Source organism: Solea senegalensis, linkage group LG1, assembly GCF_019176455.1.
Source record: "Solea senegalensis isolate Sse05_10M linkage group LG1, IFAPA_SoseM_1, whole genome shotgun sequence".
In the NCBI taxonomy this organism is placed as follows: domain Eukaryota; kingdom Metazoa; phylum Chordata; class Actinopteri; order Pleuronectiformes; family Soleidae; genus Solea; species Solea senegalensis.
The window spans coordinates 9,026,739-9,052,338 of NC_058021.1; the positions used below are offsets into that span (position 1 = coordinate 9,026,739).

General features: G+C 43.1%; 2 protein-coding genes across 4 annotated transcripts; one reads left to right on the forward strand and one right to left on the reverse strand.

Moving 5' to 3' along the window:
- The first annotated feature begins 1,691 nt into the window (after positions 1-1,691).
- On the forward strand, positions 1,692-4,767 carry ptger4c (prostaglandin E receptor 4 (subtype EP4) c). The gene is made up of 2 exons (XM_044014472.1): positions 1,692-2,551; positions 3,108-4,767. Exons 1-2 carry the CDS (start codon positions 1,700-1,702, stop codon positions 3,702-3,704), a joined length of 1,449 nt encoding a protein of 482 aa, XP_043870407.1. The 5' UTR covers positions 1,692-1,699; the 3' UTR covers positions 3,705-4,767.
- Positions 4,768-4,805: 38 nt separating this feature from the next.
- Positions 4,806-23,930, reverse strand: LOC122759604 (glial cell line-derived neurotrophic factor). Of its 3 annotated transcripts, none has more exons than XM_044014750.1 (5): positions 23,768-23,930; positions 22,499-22,823; positions 8,774-8,844; positions 7,429-7,642; positions 4,806-6,898 (listed from the first exon to the last, which is right to left on the reverse strand). In XM_044014750.1, the coding sequence occupies exons 2-5, from the start codon at positions 22,614-22,616 to the stop codon at positions 6,396-6,398; spliced, it is 906 nt and encodes a 301-aa protein (XP_043870685.1). In that variant the 5' UTR covers positions 22,617-22,823; positions 23,768-23,930; the 3' UTR covers positions 4,806-6,395. The 3 variants fall into 3 exon arrangements, with proteins under 3 accessions (XP_043870685.1, XP_043870599.1, XP_043870517.1); XM_044014664.1 differs by having other exon boundaries at positions 23,460-23,930; XM_044014582.1 differs by having other exon boundaries at positions 22,499-23,930.
- Positions 23,931-25,600: the final 1,670 nt, after the last annotated feature.

Genomic DNA, 25,600 nt, shown 5'->3' on the forward strand with positions numbered 1-25,600 from the left:
ACCTGTAGTGCGCCCAGTGATCACCTTATTACAGCTCTGCAGACGCAGGAGAGCAGTTGATTGGCGAGTATAAAAGTATATGGTCTGAGCACCACCTGCAGGGGTTTATCTGTGCACCTTCATGCCTATAAGCTCACCTGATTATTCATGAAATTATAATAGGTGATGATATGAGTGAATAGGAAATGATTTATTAATGGAAATGAAAAAAGATATGGCATGAGAAGAAACTCACAAAAGTATGAGGAGAGGAGGTCTCAAACACTGCTCGACTCAGATTGGGATGATAATGTGAATACTAATTTCGCAATTCATTGACTACGTCGCACACTCATCTTTGTCTGTGTGAGATAGTCAGGTGATTGTTCATGGCTTAACGTTAACTCATTCATTTCAAATGTAACTCACAGGCTGCAGTGCTGCTCCCTGTCCTCAAAAAGAGATGATAATAAATCCTGGTTCTATTCCGGACTGACACCGACTCCCATTAAAGAAGAAAAGAAAACACACATGTGTGACAATATCCGGAGTTCTAATCCATTCAGTAGATAAAGATGTGGGCTCTAAATATGTTTGATCAGTAACTCTGACAGTTTGTCCCCGCGGATCCTCAATGTGCTGTTTGCTTGATGTGATCAATAAACATTATTTATGGAGAAGCCTTTTTCATTGTAACGTGTGGGCTCATATTGTCATCAGTCTGTGCTTTGTTTGTACGTCACATTATGAAAATACATTCACAACTAAAGCAGACGTCACATCAGCGTGAACACGTCAGTGCAGAGAGGATTTACACTTTTAAAGCAGTCACTTGTCTTCAAGTATAAGCACCACTGTTTACACATGAGTCGTCTGGTGAATTAATTGATCACTGAATCTGTTTCCAAGCTATTATTTCTTGCACCTCCATCAGTTATCGATTGAGCAGCAGTGTGTCCACTGTCCCTGTTCATGGTGCTGATTGTGTTGATGGCGTTGTCCTTGGTGCTGAAGTTGGAGATTTATGACACGGTGTGCACATCTCCATCTCTTGTCAATTCTAACCAGACATGGGGCCAGAAAGTACTTCTTAAGTAAACACAGGGTTTAGTGACTTTGCAAGAAGCAGCGAGTGGAATGAAATAAGACGAAATCAGTCATGAAACTGAGGAAAAACTAAACAAAGTTTAGCAAACCGTTTTTTAAGTTTAACAAAGTTCATCAATGTACTACTCCTAGTAGGGCTATATGGTGAAAGTCTGTCTGAACCCAGCACAGGGTTTACACACAGAGACAATCAACACATTTAGTGATAAATGATACCAGATGTTTGTATTTGGCTCCTGGCTTTAACGATCAATGGGTGCTGGTATTTTGCCCCAGAGGAGAGCAGTGGGAAGTGTGGAATATTGATAGCTCGGCTGCAGAAATGTGATCCTGGGAAACCTTGGTCACAGCGCTCACAGCCCGCACGTCACCCACCTGACATCAGCACACAGTTTAAAACCCCGCAGCACCAAGCAGTGAAAACACAAGCAAGCACACACCTTCATATGGGCACATCGAGACAAAAACACGGCGCCAAAGATCCACTTGAGTGTGGTGCACTTCATGCTCTCAGACAGAACTGGTAATGATGAATGTTTCCGAGTAATATTTCTGGAGAGCGTTTTCTAAACCTCACACACTTCTTCACCATCGTGCGTAATTGATCGAGATAATGATCAACGACACTCTCACGTTTGGAGAACTGGACACGAATGTATCTGAGCAGCTGACTCCACTCTCTCTCAACCGCAACCACAGCGCGCTCCGGCTCGAGTCCAAGTCTCTGGTCACTTCAGCCACGATGTTCGCCGTCGGAGTGTTGGGGAACCTCATCGCCATAGCTGTGCTGTGCATCTCCAAAAAGGAACAAAAGGAAACAACCTTCTACACGTTGGTGTGTGGGATGGCCCTCACAGACCTGTTGGGCACATGCTTCACCAGCCCGGTGGTGATCGCCACCTACGTAGCCAACCGTTGGCCAGGAGGAGCGCTGCTGTGCCACTTCTTCTCCTTCTCCATGCTTTTCTTCGGGTCAGCTGGCATGTCAATCCTGTGCGCCATGGCTGTGGAGCGATATCTGGCCATAAACCATGCGTATTTCTACTCCCAGCACATAGACCGGACGATGGCGCGCTTTGCGCTCCTGATCACTTACCTCGCCAACATTGTACTTTGCATTATGCCCAGTTTTGGCTTCGGGCAGCACGTCAGACACTTTCCCGGAACTTGGTGCTTTCTCGACTGGAGGGCGATGGATCCACTCGGAGCCTGCTACTCCTTCCTGTACGGCGGCGTGATGCTCGTGCTAATCGCAGTGACCGTTTTTTGTAACCTGGCCGTGTGCAGGTCACTGGTGGGGATGAACCAGAGGACAGGGATCGTGAGGGCGGAGATGTGTGAAAGTGGAGGTTCAAGGCGCCTCTTCCCGCGGCTGCCGTCGGTCACATCGGCGGCGGAGATCCAGATGTTCTGGCTTCTGATCTTCATGACCATCGTTTTCCTGGTTTGCTCCATTCCTTTAGTGGTGAGGAACATGCATTTCTATTTCAGCCCAGCTGCCTGCGCTCAGATTAAAGTATTGTTTTTATTATTGTGTCATGCATTATAGAAAATATGCCCTTTTAGACACAAATACAGACCACCAATGTATACTAAACGTACATTACGGATAGTAATCGTAGAATAATAGAGCGAGTCTTCTTTCAACTTGAGGGTTGTGGGTTCGATTCCCGGCTCCTCTAGTCTACATACCGACGTGTCCTTGGGCAGGACACCACTTACCATATTAAAGAAATAACTTTAATTAGCTTAATAAATGAATGCTTGTTTCCAGGCGTTAAGCGTAAAGTAGTCCAATTATAGACTTAAACAAGCGTTTCATTCACTCATCATCAGTTCACCGGAACATTTCCGGATGCTGATGAAGCATTTCATTCACTAAAGGTGTTCCTACTCAATCACAACGAGGACTCAATTTCACCGGGTTCACCCTATCACACAACCTGCATGAACCTTTTATAAATCTGCCAAATTCCCAAAACAAACATAACATGTTCTGTTTCTGTGTTTCTTCACGACAGGTGCGAATCTTCGTCAACCAGCTCTATGACCCTGCTTATATCTCTGCGGGGGGGAAGCCCGATTACCGGAGCGACTTGTTGGCGATCCGCTTCGCTTCGTTCAACCCCATTTTAGACCCTTGGGTTTACATTCTGTGTCGGAAGAACCTGCTGCTGAAAGGTTGTGAGAGGCTGAAAAGGACAGTGGTGCGCGTGAGGGACGGTGAGAGGGACAACACCGGCTGGGTGGGAGGTCAACACTCCCCTCCGTCTCTAAACAGCAACGACACCAGTTACGCGTCATTACGCACGGCCAGCTACAGGAACGACGTGGAGCACCAGGTGCAGCTCAAACACCAGTCGTTTACAGACTTCACAATGAGACAGGCGTGGGAGTACGACACCGCCCGCGTCAACTTCCACCCGTTCAGCGTCGAGTCGACCGCCATCCTCGGCTGTGATGAAGAAGTAGCAGCTGAAACCAAAGACCCGCTGGCGGTCAGGTCTTCTCCAGACCGCAGTCCAACACAAACGCGCCCCGCGCGCGTTAGGAGAGTGGACATTGTCACCTGCACCATCAGCACGTCGAGCTCCTGTCAGTCAATGAAATACCTTTGATGGACATTTGTTCAGTTTAGAAATAAGTCTGGACGATGAACTGCTGTGAGTGATGCCTTCTCTGTAGAGACAAATACAAATATAACATATAAATATCAGAGAGACAGTGAGGTATAAGCTGTGTTAAAACTTAAAATGTGGTGACAGTTGTATTGCTTCTATTTTCTGCCTGGTTTGCTCACTTTCTTCATATTTACCTTATCTCCCCATGATTTCATCTGATGTGATTTGATTTCTTATTTCGGATAACAAGATGTAGACGTATCTTTACAGTTTAGGTTACATTTAGCATATTTATCATTTAGATTTAACTTTCAAAACATTTAAATTTAGATGTGTCACACAGTATTTAAGTTTACATACGTATGATTTCAGAATTACAGGATGTGAAGAAAGTGAGCTACAGTAAAAAGTACGAGCAATAAAACGGTATGTGTTTTACATTCAGCACCCAACAGTGAAGAAAGTCTCCACTGTCTTTCTGATTTCTTAACACAAATGCAACGATGGATCGTGCAGTATGACACATCTAGTTTAACCTCTCCGAAATCCTTTCCATATCAACAAGAAATTCAATTCCCCATGTATGACTCAACTTATATGTTTATGTTTGCTATAAACACCAGAAGTTGTACAATATCACTGCAAATGTCACCTGTCACTTTCCTTGATGGATATTTTGTGTCCCATCTGCAGAGAGCAACACTGTTGTCAACACTGACATCGGATGCCTTTTTCCAAAAATGGAAATGTATGTTAAAACCCTATGGGTACAAAATATGTGACACATAAAAGACTATATTAAGAATCCACATGTCATTTAGAAAACATATTTATCCAATTGTCTATGTGTTGTTAGACAGTTTTATTTCACATGCTGCTATTTTTACTCGGTGCCATTTCATGATGCAAGGGAAACTGAATGTACCTTTTGAACCGGGTTAGATCTTGTTTTATAAGTGGACGTATCATTTTTTTTAGAAAATAAAAAAATACATTGTACATGTTTTTTGCTGTATGACCTGGTCTCTGTACAGAAATAAAGTGACAGTGAGTCAGGGCACGTGATGACTTTTGCCTGTTTTTACAGCAAACACAGCTTCACTTCCTTCACTTCAAACTGGAGACCAGAGGAACTAAGTTTACTTTTTATTTTGTACCAACAGGTGGCGCTCCAACACAACAACAAAAAATGCCCTGTGGAGTAAACTGGACAGGATGAAGGCAGAGGTGTTGCAGCCTTTTGCCACGAACATCATTGTGGAGGTGAAAACCTCACTAAATAGCAGTGATAACAAGTTCCATTTTTAAAAAAACAACAACAACTTTATTCCCTTAGAGGATAATGCCATACAAAAATAAAGAAAACTTCATGTAACAATAATAATATTAATATAATAATATAATAGAGTGACATACTGAATTCAGTTACTTAAAACTTAAAATGAGAAACATTGAGGTCCTGTAGTATACGTGTATTTACTTGTTTCATGTACATACATTCTGGACGTGAAAACCGATTTTCTCTTTCATTTATGCAGCGGGAAAAGTTGATACTACAACTCAGATCTAACCACAAAACTGGAGATCAGCACGACGGCACACACTTACGTGAGAGGATATTGAGTAGTATTTAGTAGAGCATATCATTCCACTGTATGCCAATTTGTCTCTGGTGTCTTTTGTTTGCATTTTGAAACAGTGTCCTTGATGAAATGTAAGAGAAAACCATGCACATTTAGATCTTCTCTTGTTTTTAAATGTATAAAACCACTCAAGTAATAACTGTATCCAATCTATTTAACTGAAAGTCAGCTGGGTTTTTTTTTAGCCCAGAATCCTGGTGAGTTTAAATGTGAAAATCTGCACCTTCAAAAAAGAAAGAAATCCGTCTGTGTATGCGCCGTAAGAGAGTAAGAAATAACTGTCGACATGAAATCTGCATCTTGGCAATAAATAGATATTTATCCACAATAAAGAGTTCATAAAAACAGCTCTATGAAGCTACAATAAATAAATAATTTACCAGAAATAAATATATTTTTACTCTATACAGTAATACATGAAGATGCATGGCATCCATTTGGCTGAGTTCACCTGAACATAGAAACGGTACAACGTAATGTCCCTGTCTGTGTTTGGAAAGAACGAGACTGAACTTATGCTATAAGAGCTGGCGTCGCTGTGAGTAACAGTTAACATCACATTAGTCTCCAACCAGAAAACAAACACAGTGTCTGTCCCTTAACTGTGTCTTTGCTCTTCATCTCGCCCACGTGAAGTCAAGCGGTCACGTTCACGTACAGAGTCTCTCCTGTGAGCCACAACTGGCCTGTTTCTGTCATTTCTGCAGTTATTCTGTTGAGAACAATTAACTCTTTGATGATGCAACTGTTAATCCAGCCTGTGTTTCCCAGGTGACCTCCCCCTCAGTCTCTGATTTTTGACTTTCGCCCTCAGTCATCCAGCTGCACCCAAGCCTCTTCCTCCTCAAAACAACATGCACCACAGGAAACCAAAAAGTGGCCCTCACCACTTCCTCTGCTCTGTGTACATAACAGCGCCCCCTCTCGCTGCCTCCTACACCCAGGTCTTCCTCATATCACCCCCCCACCCCCCGAGGCCTCTTGACTCGTCTCTTTTCATGATGGATGTCACCTGCTCTCGTCACCCTCTGCCTCGTTCATATCTTCAGCCCATGCACATGCAGCTGGCAGCAGATAATGACTGAATGGTCCTCCATGTGGTCTGGGCGTCCATGAAGGAAACTGACTCGTAGCGGTCAGGCCGGCAGCAGGGGTGGTTGCTGACTTTGCGGCGAGGCAGCGACCCGTTTTCCAGCAGTGCCTTCAGTGCCAGGTCGTAGTTTGTTCTTGACGATTGGCAGGAGCCCACACAAAACTTAAAGAGTACAATCTCATCTGAGTCAAACCCCAGGCCCAGGTCTCGAACCTTCATCTCTCTCTTCTCGACGCGGCAGTCCCTGCTGCTCTGCTTTGGCCGTCTGCTTTTACCTTTACCCTTTTTATCTCTTTTCCCCGTCTCTTCCTCTTCCTCCTTGTCTTTCCTCTTCCTCTTCTTCTTTTTCTTCTGCGATCCTTTGGGTTGAGGTTCTGTGGGGTCAGAGGAGCGCGGAGAACGCCCTGCCCAGCGACTACTGGGGTGGTCGTCCACCTCATCCATTACAAACGGGTCTGAAATGAAGGGGAAAGAGAAGAGGTGAATGAAGAGTTGCTATGGAAGCATTTATTCACAGTTTGTGAGTTGTGATATCATAATATCATATATTATGATATATATGCTATGATATCGTTTCACAAACCTGAGCATATATATTGTATATTATAATGATATATATTAAATTGAGTGAAATTTTACAAAATATTACAATATATACTTTTATTGAATTACTGCTCGGCCCAAGTCAATTTGGTTTTAACCATTTACTTTTTGGCGTTACACATTTCCCTTCTCAGAAAGTTTGATGAATGCAGCAAACACAATGACATGTGATTTTTTCATTCATAACTTTATGTGATAAACTGTTTCACGCATTCAAATTTGAGTTTATACATTTGATCCTATTTCATAGTGTGCTGCAGTGCAGACACAACATGCAGTTTTAGAATAAACATAATAATTTAACCATGTCATCATAAATGGCCTCTCTCCTTTGAAATACTGCACGATGGAGCAGATGTGCTGTAAATAAACGCTTCAGTACCATATAGAGGATGCAAAGTAGAATAGGGGTCACTCTCATCTTCCTGCTCCTCGTCCTCCACCACCTCAGGCAACGTCACAGGAAGCTCGCGCTCTTCCTGGCCTCCCAGCAGGTCCACTGCGGGGCCCGAGTCTGATCCCACTCCAGCGGCACCAGCCTTCATGTGAGCTCCTTCCACTAGAGGCAGCAGAGACAGCAGCACCCAGAGCAGCACCTATACAGGACACAGGCGACAAATCACACAAGGGGCTTTATTTAACGCTCTGTTTTCTCTTCAACAACTAGGGAATAGACAGTAGTTTATAATTGGTTGTTTCCTAAAGCTGCTTTTATTGATTTTGGCCACTTAAAGGCAGAGGAAATAAGTGCACATACAACCTTTACATGCTTCTCTTCTCATAAAGTTGATTGAACAAACATCACATTTGTATATTTCTAATAATCATTAAGTGTTTTTATGTTGCTGGATGCACAGAACTAAAAGGAATGAAACAATTTTATTCGAACACAGTTTTCCACTCATCAATGTTTATATTAAGGTTTATATTAAGGTAGCTTTATATTTTATGTGCAGACATAACGGTGACACATAAAAGTCACACAATTAGCAATAAAACAATCAAATTCTCAGCATGACTGAGTGCAATATCGAAAAAAGAAGACACTATGTTATTTGATTAAGATAAGAATGCAAAATTAATGGATACTGAAAAAATCATTTGGATTATTTTGTGAAAAAGACACACAAAAATGATCTGTCATAACAATTCTGAAACAAATTGCAATAACAATATCTGTCAAAATGTACCCCTGCTACATAAGCGCCTTTACTAACCATGTACTATTATAATAATAATAATAATAATAATAATACATTTTATTTTCAAGCGCTTTTCTAAATACTCAAAGACAACTACCTTAAGTTAAGTACTTTACAGACACTAAACACACAATAAAGATAATGACATAACACTTATAAAGGCACCTGAAGCACAGAACTCGAATAAAATCGATCTTAAATTCTCAATCTTCACTATCTCCACTTCCTTTTTATGCTGGATTAAGCTTGGCCCATTGGATTATACTAATGTAGCCATGAAGGCTTTGGAGTGGACGTGGATTTATGGAGCGAGCTCAGGTCTGAACCTTCTGAGGATGGATTTCATTAACAACTCACACATAACTCAGGCTGGGGTTATTTGGAGAGAAGGTGATTTCATATGAATGGATGGCAAATAATGAGAGTGTGAGAGAGAGGGAGAGAGAGTAAAAGATTAGAAGAGAAAAATGGACGAGGAGAGGAATGTTTTACATTGCTCCTTTGGCAATAACGTCTGTTTCTGACCTTGGCCTTTGCTGACATTACAGAGGTAATCTCCTGTCTATCCTTCTTCCGAACCCTCCATCTGGTCCCACCTGGAGAGAGAGAGGGAGAGGAATGTAAGAACAGGAACGTTATGTTAACTTTTCTCCATACAGAACACCCTTTCAAAGGAGTAACATAAACTAAAGGCACATCATGCGGGCAATATGATGTCTATACATTCACAATTGTCCAGTTACTGTAAATAAACAACAAAGAAAAAGAACCCAAACAGCTTGCGGGCCCCTGAGCAAGCCGCCGTGTCACATAAATCACATCTTCAATGCGCCAAGACGGTGTGTTTGTTGCTGCTTCAGTAAAAGGCCAGTGTTTTCTGCCAGCGAGTGTGGCTAGTGTTGGCTTGTTGCTTCATACATCCATGCAAACAGCCCCAGTCCAGCAACAAAAGGCAGCATCTGCGATATACTTGTCAAAGGCATTCTTCGAGGTTATTCCAGTGGCAGAGGTACAAGCAGGGGTAACCAGGCATTGCACGAGCACTTCACGGAGGTCCCGGACCAAAAAAAGCCCCCAAAACAAAACAAACAACACAAAAACCACAGAGATGCAGGACAGGTGATAAGAAGTGTCATGGATGCAGATGTTTATATATAGTACGTGCAGGGTGAGGGATTGTGCTGGCGGTGGAGCGCCCAATACATGAGGTCATCAGGTTCCTTTGTAGTTCCCAAAGTGTGAAACTAAGAGGAGGCTAGAGTATCATGTACTTCAAAAACCTGGTTGTCAGAGGTACACACTTGTTCCTCATATATCCTTCACAGGTTACATCAAGTCATTGGGATACATCCTCTGGGGAACTATGAAGAGCTGCACAAAACCTCAAAAGACTCAGTACTGGACCAAAGTGGTGGACGAACCAACCAACAGAACAATAGACTGACATTCAAAGAGCTGCATGTGGTGTAACAAGTCAGTAATGGGAATAAAATGTCTTCAGTGTAACAAGATGAATGGTCACAGCGACCAAAGGAAAAAGAAAATCAATATTTCATATATCTATACATCGACTCTGGAATCTCTTGATTTCTTTGATGAATTGGGAATTTGAACGGCCGTTCGTTCCTTTTAAATGAGTTGATATCTACTGTGATCCAACGTCTTTGATGATGACAAAAAAAGTAATAAAAAATCTGAGGTCAGAAAAGGTCAAAGCTATTCACAGGGAAAACATTTCAGAATCGTCAATATACATTTGTATTATGGATCTTTAACAACACCACAGTTTTATTTTTCCACCCGCTCAAGAAAACACGATCCATCACAATTTCACAGAGCCCAATGAAACAACTTCAAATGGCATTGTTTACATTTTTGCCCAAATGTCACAACAGATCACTTAAAAGAATAGATGCTACAGAACAAACGAGACATCAATGATCATCAAACCTTCTGTTGGTTTATAGTATTTTAAAATGATGAAGATTAGACAAAGATCTGATACTGTAGGTCAAAGTCAGTGCACAAATACCACCATCCTCTTCTTGTGGTTTTTGTTTCAACGTCAACTGTGTGCTTTGTTTACTCTGTTGTCTCTGTCCCTTTAAAAATCCCTCTTTACCTCTCCTTTCTCTTGTGTAACCTCTCTGTGAAACAACCCTCTGTCTACAGATACCTCCAGCATCCTTTGAAACCACATCTACCATCTCTCAGAAGCTTTGCGTGACCTTGGCGCTGAACTACAGCAAACGAACGGTGTAGCGTATTTGAGCGTGTTCTGTTCACAGATCTCTCTGATATGACATGTTTATTTAGGAGTCAAACACAATCCCAGCAGTTCTGCCTGTGCAACGAGATGGAAGACTGACAAAAGGTTCAGGATCACAGGTCACGATAAGACCTGCTGAAGCCTTTATGCAACTCTGCATGCTCCAGCTGCAGAGATCAGGTCGAGGCTAAGTGAAGTTACAGAAAGTGAGGGGTGGGAGAAGGAGCAAGAGGACAAGCAGAGACAAACGTGAGCGTAATTCAGACCGACAGACAGAGTACGCGCCACTGCTGCAACCTAAAACCAAACTGTGCCGACTCCTCAGCTCCCTCCGTCTCCTAGTTGATTTAAGACCTAACAGCATAGTGAGGTGGGACAGCGGGCTACAGATCCTCGCTGGTCTCGGGAGAGGTGCCGCTCTGAGTCACTAATGCCACAGCTGGGAGTGTTTAGCCCCTCTTAGATTAGCAAGCTGGGAGTCTATGGGCCTGTCTGCTGGTTGGTTTCAGCGCGGCTCTCTGGAGCTGTTTACAGCCCGACGCCTCCAGCCCTTTCACAGGATGAGGTGTGTTGGGAGCTGAGGAGTGGAGACAAGACTGAAAGAAGGAGGGGGACACCGGACTATGAAGAGCACCAGACTGACATAAGTTTACTGATGGTGTGTGTTTCTGCAGTTTCACGTCCAGCACTGCATGTGCACATTGCTCTGTGTGTTTAGAGAGGCCAGCACGTGTTTGTTCCTTGTTTGGCTGATTAAAGCCTTCGGTTTGTCCATCAGGCTGCATGTCTGCAGCAGGGAGAAGCACAGTTCTTGTCACCTTCCATTTACAGCGTCGGAAAGTGCGACCGTTAAAGCAGCTGCTGGACTTGCACAGCTTATTCTGCTCTTATAAACGTGCTCGATCAACTATGAGGACCGTCAGATGAAGACAGACAGGAAAGGGAATGTTGGAATTGAAAAACATGTCTCTGAATAAACACCAGTGTTTTTTTAAATGCTGGTTGTATAAATATCAGGTGTTTGAAGTTAAAAAAAAATTAATGAAGCGAGGCTGACCCTATATTCTCATCTGACTTTAACCCCATGACATGGAACATGTGGCCCAAATATCAAGTTATAATGAGTCATTTCTGTATGTTTTATGCATCATAAATAAGTTTTTTATTTTTTATATTGTGAACTACATATTGTTGCATATTAAAGGTATTTTATTTAGCAATTCTCCTATCCAATCCAATTTCACTTGTAAAGAACTTTAAAACCACCACAGTGGACCAAAGTGCAGTACAGAATAATAAATAAAAGACATAATTGCTCACACGAGGAAACAAAAGGAATAAAAATGTCATAATATTATATAATTTGAAGCTCATATGGCCCACCCGTACTGAACCGTTTCTTTTTCCCAGAAAAGTTGGGCTTTTTTTTGTCACCTGACCAGCTCCCTACTGACCAGACCAGACGCTCAGTGGCCCCCAGGTCATTTAAGTTTGAGACTTCTGTTATACAGTCAAAACCTGGCAATTACATATTTAGTCAAAAAAAAAAGCGATTTCCTTTTATTAAAAAATATATATATATATATACTAATTTTAATTAATTTTGCTGCTTAAAATGACACATGAATCTAAAACAATCATAAAACAGATATATGGTCAAAATCAATGTTAGTTTTAGTTTGTTTTCTGTTCTCTTGTGTACATACAGTATCTGTAAAACAGTGCAGTTACACCAGCCAGGTTCTGTCAGCACATGTAAATATTATAATAACGAGCCATTTATCACATTTTGAAAATATGCTATTAAGACTATTGTTGCTTGTACCAAAGCACACATAGAGGAACAGACACAAATGTGTTTCAGATTAGTGCTCAATGTGCCCACTGTATACTATTACACCCTCATACCTGAACTGTGCCCACAGAGCCTCCATAAACCTCTCACCATGTAAAGAAAAAAAACTCTCTCCTGGTGTTGCTCCCTCCTCCCTCTCTGATAATGACCGCCTATTAGAGACACATTCTGTTCTCTGCTGTAAGTGTGTGCACATTGGCGAAACGCTCTGACCTCCAGCTTTAACCTGTCACTAACGCACTGCCTGATTGCAGGAACGGGGAGGGAAAGAGTGGGGTACAGTAAATCACTGCTGGCTCAATAAAAGACACCTGCAGTGTAAGAGGAGATGCAGGAGAGAGAGGCAGAACACCAGGAGAGCCGTCTGATCACTACCAGACAGCGAGAGATCGGTGGAGGTCCCACAAAACGGAGCCTGATGATATGTGCTGTACATGCATGTGCCCCAGAGCTCAGATGTATATGTATATATATATATATACTATACAATACTATATATATACATCGGGAGCTGTGTGACAACTGCTTTTATTTTAACTTCTGCTTTAATCTTGCTTGTGGCGTCCTGTTGACAGAGTATAATCAGTTTTCAGTGCCTCAGTGAAGGAGCTTCAGGGTGTAAAACATACTCGCTCCGATTCTGACCAGGTGGATGTTCTTACCTTCATGTGAATTAAGCGTCTAAGAAAAAGTCTGCCGGGACAAACTTGTGATGCAGACTTATACAAATATACGACATTCAGGTTTTTGTTTTTTTAAAATACCCACACAGGGGCACAGCGGCAAGCACTGTTGCCGGTTTGAAATCCAGGTTTGACTGAGGGCCTTTCTGTGGCGGGGTTTGCATCTTCCCTCTCTCTCTGGCTTCCTCCCACAGTCCCAACATAATTGGTGATAAGGTTAATTGGACACACTAAATTGAACGTAGGTGTGAGTGTGAGTGGTTCGTCTCTGGTGATCTGTCCAGGTTGGACCCCGTGTCTTTTGCCCCTACGTCCCCAAGACCCACTTATGTGGGATAAAGCGGTGATGCAGATTAACTTTTTAAAAACATTAACATGATGTAATGTTTTTTTCTTTTTTTTTTACTTCACCTCTTCTTCACCCCATCGCCTCCTCTTGTTTTCACAATTTCATCATGTTTCATTTTGAGTTTCACACACACTAAAATATCTCTTTCTTTAAATGAGCAATCCTTCCCTTTCCCCTGTCGAAACCAATTTCACTCTTCAGCAGTTTGCGGCGGCGCGTCTTAACTGTGCGAGGCAGCAGCACAGTCAAAGCGGAAAAAGCTGGAGGTGTGATGGAGGCGGAGAGAGATGATAGAGAATCACACGATAAGAGTCGAGGAGAATTAAAAATAGAGGATGGGTTATTGTGCGGGGAAGGGGCTAAGGAGGAGACGATAAGGGAACCACTGAGTGGAAAAGAAATACTGACAGCAGAAACGAGGTGAACAGACGAGAAGGGAATGACGAAATGAGAATAAAGAGAGAGAGAGAGGGAGCACGGTCAATCTGTAATCCCATAATCCCTGGCAGGCAGACAGGATGTAATTGCTCGTTAGTGCCAGTTTTCACTCTGAGGCCTGTCACTGCTGGAAAACCACAAAGTGCCGCCAAAATGAGAAACAGATAGCAGGTCCCATGCTTCCAATAGGCAGAGAGACCCCCCCCAAAAACACACACACACACACACATTCATGTACAGCAATATTGGTCAGGACACTCATAGGAATAATGCATTCCCTTACCCTAACCTCAACCATCACGACTAAACCTAATGCTAACATGAAATTAATTCTAACCCTGACACCAAGTCCAAATGCTAAAAACGCCATATAAAGTTACAACTACATCTTTTGTCTATTTTCTCTGGAGATTTTATTAAGCGACTGACAAAGCCACGGTGGGCTGAGAGAAGTAAGCAGCACGGTGACTGAGTGAGCAGCGACATTCCAACACGGCACAACCAAGTGAGGACAAGACAGATTACGACTGAAAACACAAAGAATTGCACCATGAAAATGTTCAGAGGTGAACTCTACTGCTTAAAACAGTTTGACAGGGTACATGTTTCTTGCCTACGTCCGCTCCTGTGCTGTTGCTGTATTCACACAGTCAAGTCTGATAGTTTTGCCTGACAGAGACTGTTTTCAGATGAAGAACACAGCAAGGTGACATTGTTTCTGTCCACAAAGACCAAACAGAGGCAGAATAGCAACATCAGCAAAGGTTATGCACTGCAGCTTTAAACAATTCATCAATAATACAGAACAGATTTTCTTTGTTTTTTATTTAGAAGCTAGAATTAAAGGGGATTATGACTCTTTTATTTGGCGTGATTAAACTACTGCCAACATTCTAATGTGTTTTAGCTTTTTTCTTTCAAGAATCAAGTCATCAAATGATGTTTGTATAAAAGTTGCTTTCCTGTCAGGTCTGCAGAGCACTGCAGCATTTTTATTTAGCTCCGTTTTTTCCGTTTTTAACAGTGCAGCATTTGGAAGTGCCTTTAACAAAAAAACAAAAATGTTTATCAAATATTGATGTAAGTGATGAATGCATCTTTATTAGTAAAAATAGGATTATTCTGCTGATCACCACCTTGTGTTTATTCAGGCTGAACTATTATGGAGAACAGTGACTCTTTCAAGTTTTGCCTGTAGGGTTAGTACAACCTGGACCTCATTAGGACCTATTAGAGGTAAACTTATCGGTTTCTTGATGATAAACCTGAGTGAATAGTGATTTACCTCACTGCCCCTGCAGCCTTCTCTCTACACCAAAGCGAGGCGCTGCACAGAAACGTGTCTAATGGTTCTTTACTGGAATAAACCAAGCAACGTGTTTGAAAAGCAGCAGCAGCAGCGGCGCTATAGATTTACACCGTCACACGTGCAGGTTCAAGTTGCCGGGGGAGCTGAAGGAGAGTTACTGCAGACCATCAAAGAGCGAGGACCAGTGGGGTCACAACAAGCACAATGAAACGCACATTTCCACGGGACGTAAAAGTGTCATCCGTGACCAGCACATTAACCTCGAGCCGCTGTCATCATCTGAACCATCAAAGTCACCTGACTCCACTAAAAGGAAACGTATTGTCACTGTGAGGACGGAGCAGACACTGACACAAGCCACTAACAGTATCATTTATTCAGGAACAAATGGTAAATGGTCAGACTTTTGTGAAGACACGTGTCTCTTCTTCTTCTAATTGACATTTAAAGCTGTAATGTGTAGCTTTTCAATATAAATAAATGCTTATTGCAGTCATGCCACTGTCAAATAAATTCACACAAAGATGATTAAGCCCATCGGCGCCACACGACGCTCTCCTTTTCTCAGTGGAAAAGTCACAAGTGATTGACACGAGTCAAAAGCAAAACAGACACACAGCACTGAAAAAGTGCATAATTGTTACTAACGGCATGAGTACAGCTGAAAATGAACACATGCATGGTGTGGTGGTGCAAGCAGAGTTGCAGCTTTAATATTGGGTATTGTATGGGTTGTCACCATGTGTCTGACAATAACATTTTACTAGTAAAACTAGAATCTGTCTCCTATAGTTTCAATACATTCCCCTCTCTCACAACATTACGTATCAGCCATAACATTCATTCCCAGAAAATCTCATCGTCAAAATCCGTTCTTAACTTTGGCAAAAGGTAAAAATACACAAATATATTGACTTCCCTTGAAATACCCTGAAATAATTGACGGTAAATTGTCTGCGTTTACATGGAACTTTTGAAGTCTTCATAAAACAACTGTAAGTGCTTTTCCATGGTTTTGCCATTCACGCCTAGAGTCGACCTTCCTCCAAATGTAAGGTCAGGTTTCAAACCCCTGGCTCAGCCAGTCTAGAGCCAGTCTGTGTCCCTGGGCAAGACATTTAATCCCAGATTGCTTTTGGCGTCTGGACTGGCAGTGTGTGAATGGATATGAGGAGTGTGTGATAGGATACAGGTGCAGAGATACAGATACAGTGCATCCATATATTCATATCCATTCACACACACAGTGTCAGGGCCAGTGCATCTATGTGAAGCACTTTTCGAAGCACATTTCTCACAATCTGGGATTAAATGTCTTGCCCAGGGACACAGACTGGCTGAGCCAGGGGTTCAAACCCTGCCCTTACCTTTGGAGGAAGGTCGACTCTACCACTCACCCACAGACAAATGCCACCCGTTTATTAGCCTGTGAAACTTATGTTGCTGCTTTTCAGAGCCCAGTACAGTGTAATAAGTTATGTAGAATGAAGATTGATTATTTGCTTGTAATTCTCCTGATTGTGTTGAAATAACCCATTCATTCACCACCAAAAACTGCTTCAATCTAAGAGAGGAGGAGAGGAGTTTCTGGTGAAGTAAGAAACGATAATGGTCCTGCTGCTGGATTTTCCATCAGCTGCGACGTCCACAGAGCACAAAAGCCTTGACAAGATTAAGTGTGCGTCTGAGTGAGTCAAATTACCCACGTAACATCCCACAATGCAACAAACTGAAATGCGTCTCGTGATGCGGCAAATCAGCTAAATTAGACGGGATTAAAACAATCTCCTGATGTGACAGATCCGTGTCCTCACCTTCTCGCTCTTCTTCACTTTGTTGTTCACTGAGGCAGCTTCCCTGTGTCCCTGACCCCAATAACCAGAATTCCTGCCTGATTAAGTTAGTTTGAAGACGAAGCCACACACACAGTGGTTGGGTGAGTCTCACCTTAAATGGGAACACATTTTAGCAGCAGCGTTGGAGTGATGATGATCGGGGGGTTAGTATTTCACTTTCTGGTGTTTGAGAGGATGGTGGTGCTATAGAGGCAGCAGAAACGACAGAGGGAAAGGATCACAAAGGATGCTCCGCTTCCTTTGTTAATGCCGGATGTTAATAATTCACCGTTACTCCATTTAATCACAAATTTAACCAACCAAGAATCCATTGATGAAGTTTCCTTTCGTGTGTGTCGTTTCACTGGACCTCACACACGTATGTGTTAGGGGGGAGAATCACACAATACGTGATACACGGTATCACAATAGAACGATTCTGTGACCATCAATCATCACCAGGACAATCATCAGATATTTGTCTGAAGAAAACAAAAATGATTTCAGTCTTAAAATGTATTGAACATGGATGTTTTGGTCTCTTAACGTAGCTGTAAACTCCCTCTTCTTCAGCCAGGTAACTTCAGCCTCATTGATTTGAGCAGCGCCACTGTGAGGAGACATCAAGAGTGAAAGTGTTTACTTTAGAGCGCCTTCATTTGCTCACTAAAATATCAATATTTGCCGTGGCATGTCAATTATCATATTGCACGAGGAAGGACGACGATATACATCACCAAATCGATATTTTAACCCTCCCCTAGTATGCTCAGAGGTCAGCTAGGGTCGGCATTACATACATTTCATCACCCAACCATTTCCACGGTTGTCTGCATGGACCGTACGCGTCCACAGTGCGTGCTCCCTGTAGCACGGCACTATCTGGGCCACGTGCGCTCTTGTTTTGGTCAAAAGAGCCAATGAAGAAGACGATACCCGTGAAAACAAAACTTGAGCACGAGGTTACGCTACGCATGACAGGGACGCTACAGTCCCTCGTTAGTATTATCAGTGCTGTGGGCATGTACATGCATGCAGAAATGCGAAGTGGCGGAATGTGCTAAGTATATGACTCGGCCCAGGAAGTGAAAATGCCTGTGTGAAGCTACATGAAGCAGCCTCTGGGGTGCATCTCAGTGCCGCGACCTGGGCAGAGGACAGAGTCCGACTAACATCTGTGTCGAACTTAACAACAAGCCGACACAAGCAGCTTTTTCAAGCGAGAGCCTAATTGTTTCATAACTTCATAACTCATGCTCACGTCATATAACGTTTGAAATATTAAAAGATGTGCATTTCTATCGTTGATTACTGATTGACCAACGATCAATTTACAGCTCTTACACACACACACACAGAACGCCTCACGTTTTCACACAAAGCCTCACACACACGCACACATTCTCTGAAATCCCCTTTTTCTCACAACACCCCCGACAATCGCGACCTTTTCTTGCTCCCATCTCGTGTTGTTATTTCTCTAAATGAAACCCACGCTGAGCCTGAGAGTAAGAGTAAGTGAGATGTGGCCATCAGTGACACACACGCACACACACGCACGCACACTGGCCATTAATAGTGTGTCCTGCGTCTGGGTGAACCAGCACTCTCAAAAGTGTTTCCGTGTCGCCCGCTCGCGCCCCAGACAGGCTGGGTTTAATGACCTGGCCTGATAGTTCAAAGCAGCGCTCAGACGCTATGATTAATGAATCTGACCTGCTAATTTCAGAAGAATACAGCTTATTGTATCAAAAACATGCTCCCACAGACACAAACACTGTGCGGGGCTAGTTAACATTCTTCTGCATTTTCAGAAAAAGGTTGTTTTAAAGCGGGAGATTTTTTTGATAAGGACAGGAGTTGGCTTTATGTTTCATCAGCGGCTCCAAAAAGTATTAATTGCCGCTTTGTTCTAAATGATTTAAGCTGTTTGAACTTGAAGAAGCCAAAGTGCTCGACAACAAGCAAACAATTCAAGATCAAGAGAAAGAAGCAATTCCCCGAGTGTACTTAAACAAGATTGTTGGCTGCCACAAAAGCATGGACCCAGAAAACAGAAGTTGCATGGGAGGCATTTGTCTGGAAGAATACATCTAACAAATTGAAATTTCTTTTTGTCAGATCATGCCTCCTTCAATTTGCCCTGAAGGAATCACTGTGGGTTGCTGCGTACTTTAAGCACTTCCAGATTGAAGCTGCCCTGTGGCACTCCAGGTTGCATAATCAATCTCTCTCACTGCACTCTCTCCATTAGCAGTGGGACAAAACAACCAGAGTAACGTTACACACTGAGGCGGAGACACAGCTGATGACAAGGCTGCCTGCACAGAACACACATCCATCTTTTTATGACAGATTTCCACTAATCTGAAAAGACTGCGCTCCAGTTTATTGTTTGAACAGTTCACCTGGTTATAGGGTTGAAGCTGCTCATAACTGTTTGCCATTCAACATATTTATTGAGCTTTGAAAAGTGCCTCAGATCTTCCACTCTGCACTTTTCGACAACTTATTCACCATAGTTGTCAGTGACGATAAAGAATATCTTCCAAAATCTTGACATGTCTGAGTGTTATTCATTCTGGCTGCCAATGCCACATTTGGAAGTGTCCAGCATGTTCACACCAGAAATAAAATGTTTTTGGAACCTGAGAAGTTGGTTCCCAGCGGTAAGTGTTACATCATCAGTGGCTGTAGACAACAGAAGGACGACAAACTTGTGACAAAGAGACCGCTCATATTGTGCATATACAGTCGAATGCCCGGTGTGGATGACCTTTGGTTCCACTGCACTACAATGTGCGACAAGTGTGAACGCAGGCACCGAGCAGGTTTGGTGAAAGCACCGAGGTTCCTAAAGGAACCCGAGCCTCTACGGGAACCGTGACGGGGGGAGATGAACTGTATCGGGGCCTGTTTGCGGCACCAGTCGCTGCAAATGTATTTGTGACGAGGCTTCAATTTTTCCACATTTCATGTTAACATGGTTTTATCCTGCTTTTAGTGAATCAGTGGAAACATATCGCTTAACCTTTTGACACCGAACGTAAAGCGCAAGCAAATCCTCTGTTTGGTTATTACGGTAATTTCACTCGCGCTGTTGCAGGAAGCCGGCGAATCAGTGTCTTTTGAAGAACGCCTGTACACATAGTTTGGATTTCCTGTCCTGTTTTTGGACATTGAGAGACAACTGTTTCGTAAATATGTTTTGTACTGTTCAAATTTCAAATGTATGGTACAACTGAGTTGTTTTGTCTCAATAAACCTTTTTGTTTTTCTTCATTTTAAATTGTCAAAACAGTATTTTAACATGCAGTAAATTGTAAATAAGTGTCTGGAGATACAGGCAAAAGCACTCAGTTACAGGACATTTCCTGCTCCTTTCATGGTTAGAATAAGCAAATGCACAACGCACACTGATTTCAGCTTTTTCCCTCTGGATGGAGGTCTACAGTCCTGATGCGTAAGATGCCAGATTTATTATTAATTATCTTTTTATTCTAGTACTAGTCCAGTGGTTTTGGTATATTTTTTTTATTACTATCATGTATTTTAAATCTTGTCTCATGGAGCCTGGAGCACAATTATCTCACTCTTTTTTACTTAGTTTTGTAATTCATTCTATTTCTTGTGTTGTGTTTTCTTTGTTTTGTTATAGGATGACTCTGTGTTAAAAGAACAAATCAAACAGACTTAAATCAGTGGTAATGTCGATAACATGCGTCCGAGTTCTAAGTCGTATGAGTATTGGCTTTCTGTGAACTTGAGGAATGACACAGAGCAGGCCCACAGCAAGAAAGAGTTAAACCCATAACACCAACAAATAGCACGCTAGCTCTCGTAAAGCCACATGCCAGTTAAAACAAACCAGACCACACAACAGGAGGCTGCTGGTAAAGAGTACACGCCGGCCCACAATACCTGACCCTCAGTGAAGCCGCTGACCTCGTCACCTTTGACTGGAGGAAGTGAAAGCTGTGGCAGCATGACGGGGGAGTGTGACATGCCTGGAGCAGAGGCCATACTCTCATGTTTGGCCCCCGAAAAATTCGAAAAAGACACGGACAAAGAAAAACAAGGTTGTTTCACGACCATGTTTTCACACATTTTACAGGCATTTAGTTGGGGGTGTGGATGTGTGACATGTCTCAGGTGAGGCCAAAGCTCTTGCACACACACAGAGCCTCATCAGGTACACACGCCTGCAGGAGACGACAAGAAAAAGATCAAGCAATCAAAGTAAGAAATGACTGGGAACATCCCAGTCTCCTCGAGTCTCCTCGCACTGAGCCTCATCTATGTGACATTGTATGTACATGAATGCATGAGTCAGTGAGTAAGTATGAGAGTTCAGCTACTCATGTATGAGTCAGTGACACATCCTGGAGTTACTTCTGACTCCGAAAAAAGGACAAATCCTGGTCATTTTCCTTATAGGGAGAAAGATGAAAGTACAATAAAGTGAAACTATTCTATCGATCAGGAAAGTAATGCTGTTTAAAAATGACAAGGATCTCTGTCTCCACCCGCGCACTTTCATTTCAGAATGAAAACAACTGTGTCTGATGTCCAACTCATCAGACACCTGAAGCTTTAAGGACTAAAACTGCTCCTGATCCCGCACAAGAGGAGGAGACCGAGGAGATTTGGCAAAGTGAGGTCATTTTCCTCACATCTTTAAAGGGCTTTTTGTTAAAGTTTGTTGTTAATTGTTTAGGCTGTCCAAATGAATGGAAGTCAACACAGTGTCCTAACAAGACTAGCTGTGCAAAGCTGTGTGTGTGTGTGTGTGTGTGTGTGTGTGTGTGCTGGTCCTCACAATTTTAAAGGCATTTTTGGGGTCAAGACTTGGTTATAATGTAAGAATTGGTTATGATTTAGTTGTGTTTGGTTAAGGTGAGACTGGATAAGGAATGCATTATGTCTCTGTGTGTGTGTGTGTGTGTGTGTGTGTCCTCACTATAGAAAGTGCAAAAGAATGTGTGTGTGTGTGTATGAGTGTCTGGATGTGTAGACAGTACTTTTATATTCAGCCCATCACAGAAGAGGTCACACAGGACTGACTGTCTCCGTTTCCTCCTCACACACACACACACACACACGTGTCATTATTTTTTATATTATTCCAGCATCCAGTGTCACCTTCTCACACCTTGTAAACACTTGGAACCATAAATCCTAAAACTTTCCTTCATAACCACACACAGCACAAAGACACCCACCCTCCTCCTCCTCCTCTTGGATGACACCTCACAAACACTCCCAGTAAACAGTAAATTAAATCCAGCACTGAGTTCAGGTCACAGAGTCAAACTCGGAGTCAGAGGGGCAGCTGGCAGGTGCGTGCAAGGTACTGAGTTCTGAAGCTCGGCAAAAAAAAAGAAGAAAAAAAAAAGCCACTGATGTGAAAAGAAATCAAACATCAAACAGTGTCGGCACAACAGCAGCATTACGCATCGTCAGAGTAAACGAGCGAAGCTTTGTTTAAAAACCACTGAAGACAGAATCTTACCAGCTGTCCTGTGCGTAATCGTCTGATCCATGTGCGCACCGGAGAGGACACGAGAGCCGCTCCTGCCGCGCTGCGTGCAACTCACGTTTTTAGCAATCCGTGCGCCGCGATGTGTCATGTTTTACACCGTGCTGTCACAGCGACCTGCGAGTGTTCACAGCGGACTGACTCCTCTGAGGCTGGAGCAAACATGAAGAATCCATCTAAACACAGTTCTGCTTTAACACGACAGGCGCCTCCTTCTTGTTGTTTTTTTTACGCGGCCAAAATCCCTGTTACTGTGGTCGGTGTGTCCTGTCACGGCTCCGTGCAGAGTCTCAGCTCCCTGAACAAGAACAGAAGAGGTGGGCAGTGAGTACAGGCTAATGACCTGTGAGCTGAAGTCACATCATCCTAAATCTTCTGACGTTTTATGGCGCGTCTTAAAGTTCGCTGATAAATGGTTCTCCCCTTAAAAACGAATCAATTTAATTCTCAGATTTCCTGAAGCAAGTGCAAAAGCAGATGTCCTCTCTGGCTCCTTCTCTGCAGCACTCACCCCCTGTCTTGTTTCAAAAGACTAGTCACGAGTTTTGTTTTGTTTGTTTTTTTGTAAACTCTTCTGGAAATGTAATATTTTCAGTTGTTTATTTTGTAGGCGGTAGAGTTATCCAGGTCAGGGAAAACACACTTTACTGGTTGACTGGTGCGCGTAATGTAGATTCTATATCAAATCTAATAATATAGGAGTGTGTTTGGACTGAGAGAGAGAGAGACAAACAAAAACAAGTGTAAACACTCCATGTCCTCAATGTGCCACTCGTGCTGCCTCTGCTGACTCACGTCTAACCATCGTTTAGTGAAATGAAGCCAGTTTTTCAGGCGCAGCTCTCCTGTCCTTGCCTCCACTAACCTGTTCAGTCTTGCCTCCAAACAGCTTGTATAGTTAATGAGTAAATAACACCGCGGGAATTTTTCTCACAATATGTTCTGCGTCTCTTCAAAATGTGAAGCCAAGGTCGACACAGGCTCAAAACGTCCAGACGGAGCCTCTGCGCACCCGCCTCGTTCCTGTGACACGGCGTTCCCTTCACTTCTCCTTTAACGTGAAGTTAATCTCAGAAATGGTTTCAAGTGAGCTTCAGTGGAATAAAAAACGATCAAACCATCTTTCTTAAACGTTAGAAGTCCACGCGTCATCACGCCTTTACGCAGCCAAAGTCGCGTCTCCAAACAAGCGCTTCTCCTGGTTTAGTCTATTTCTTTCTTTCTTTTTTAAACTTCTCTTACTTTGAACTCAGGTATCCAGGTAATGGCAGACTGCGCTGCTCCGGCGTCTTCTCTGGAGTCAACTTCACAGCTCAGAAACACGGTCTACAATATCCCGCAGGACTGGAGGCTATGCGTAAAAGCAGTGCGCCGCACCGCCTGTCAGAGACCGTGTGAAACCGGAGCGCGGTGGCCGCTGTACAAAGTGCTGGGATGTTTCTTCCCCATCCACATAGCTCAGATGTCTTTTTGTTCCCGCGCTGAGAGGAGGGAGGGAGAGGAGGAGGAGGAGGAGGAGGGGGAGTGATTGTCACAGAGGATGACCATGGAGGTTTTCAGGAAAAGTCTCCCAGCAGAACAAAGTTCTTCCACTTTCTTTAACATTCTGCATAACTTTTGTCATCTTTTTGCATCACTTTGTTTTTAGGGTTAATTGAATTTCCAGCAATAAACGTTAACAGCCACTTCACACAGAAGCCCTTGACCTTTTGACCTCTCAGGTCTACAGGCCTGTGCCCAGTAGGTCACTAAGGTAATCCTTCAGTACAAACATGCAATGATTACAAGTATACACCTGCAAGTCATCATTCTCCACACACACACACACACACACACACGCACGCACACACTTGTGCCTGTTGGCCACTCGTGTGTTTGCTCGGTCAGTCCTTTCTCGGCCTCTTGAGCAGTCGGCTGTCACAATCCTAAAGGATGACCCCAACACGTGCCTCAGCTCACTGCACCACATCAGTGTGGATACTGCGTCGTTTCCACCCTCTCCAGCCTGCAGGTTTGGCCCGTTCTCTCCTGCCACCCAGCCTCCAACACACAGAAAGGCCCTCCAGCTGGGGCACTCCCTGCAGGGCAAACAGTGAGGCCTGACGAGCACAAAGGCTGGGTAAACAGCTCCTTAGCTTTCCTCTCTGGGCCCACTCTCTGCACCGAGGCAGAGACAAATGCAGGGAGGATCCTGGTCTCTGCCACACAACTATTTATAGTAGCAACCAACAGGGCAACAATGCACACAACTGAGGTGCATGACATGCAGGAATGTACCGCCAGATAATAAGGATGAGCTCCACAACAACAGGAGGGACGGGTGAGATCTGCTCGGATCAGGAAAATTATAAAACAAAACCATAAAAACTTTTTTCCTGATTGTAATCTCCCTAATATGAACAAAAGATGACCACACACATCTTACTTCATCTGCGGTCAAATCATTCACTTTCAACAACTTTTTAAGTCCCACTAGAGTCAATTAGTCAATGACAGGGAAACACAAAGGCAACACATCGCCGCAAAAAAAACACCACGCAAATGCACCAGGTACAAGCAAAGTGCCAGTATCGTAGCTGATAACGACAAAACAATATATTTTTTTTAATGAAAAAAAACAAAAAACACCTCGCGCAAATCTTTAAGACTGACGGAGGAAGGCAGAAATCATGCCAGTGAGACAATAACATCACTAAAACAGCAGAGATTCAGCGGAGGGCACCAAAAATGGAAGGAGTGTGTCGACATCATCCATCACAGTGTGTGCTGGTGATTAACTTGTTCAGCTTTGTGAGAGGGATTTGCACCGTGACACCGCTCGTACAACCGCAGTTAAACCCCATGCAAGCACTGCACACATGCGTGCACACACTCACACACACACACACACACACACGTTTAGTCTTTGGCAAGTGACAAGGAACATGAACGCTGGAATTTTTCATTTCCTTGCAAGAACATAAAACTAAAAATGATGAGATAAAAAAAAAAGTGATGTTAGTGTGGTGAAAGTCAATGTTTTATTCTCCACATGTGCCGTTGTGTTAAGTGGTTTCCACGGATAGAAGCTGCTGA

Excerpts from the sequence above, each read along its gene's own strand:
- LOC122759604 (XM_044014750.1), bottom strand. The coding sequence starts at position 22,616 with ATGACACATCGCGGCGCACGGATTGCTAAAAACGTGAGTTGCACGCAG. Across the intron at positions 8,845-22,498 it reads GATTACGCACAGGACAGCTG|GTGGGACCAGATGGAGGGTT; the intron begins GTAAGATTCTGT and ends CTCTCTCTCCAG. Across the intron at positions 7,643-8,773 it reads TAATGTCAGCAAAGGCCAAG|GTGCTGCTCTGGGTGCTGCT; the intron begins GTCAGAAACAGA and ends TGTCCTGTATAG.
- ptger4c (XM_044014472.1), top strand. The coding sequence starts at position 1,700 with ATGATCAACGACACTCTCACGTTTGGAGAACTGGACACGAATGTATCT. Across the intron at positions 2,552-3,107 it reads TTTGCTCCATTCCTTTAGTG|GTGCGAATCTTCGTCAACCA; the intron begins GTGAGGAACATG and ends TCTTCACGACAG.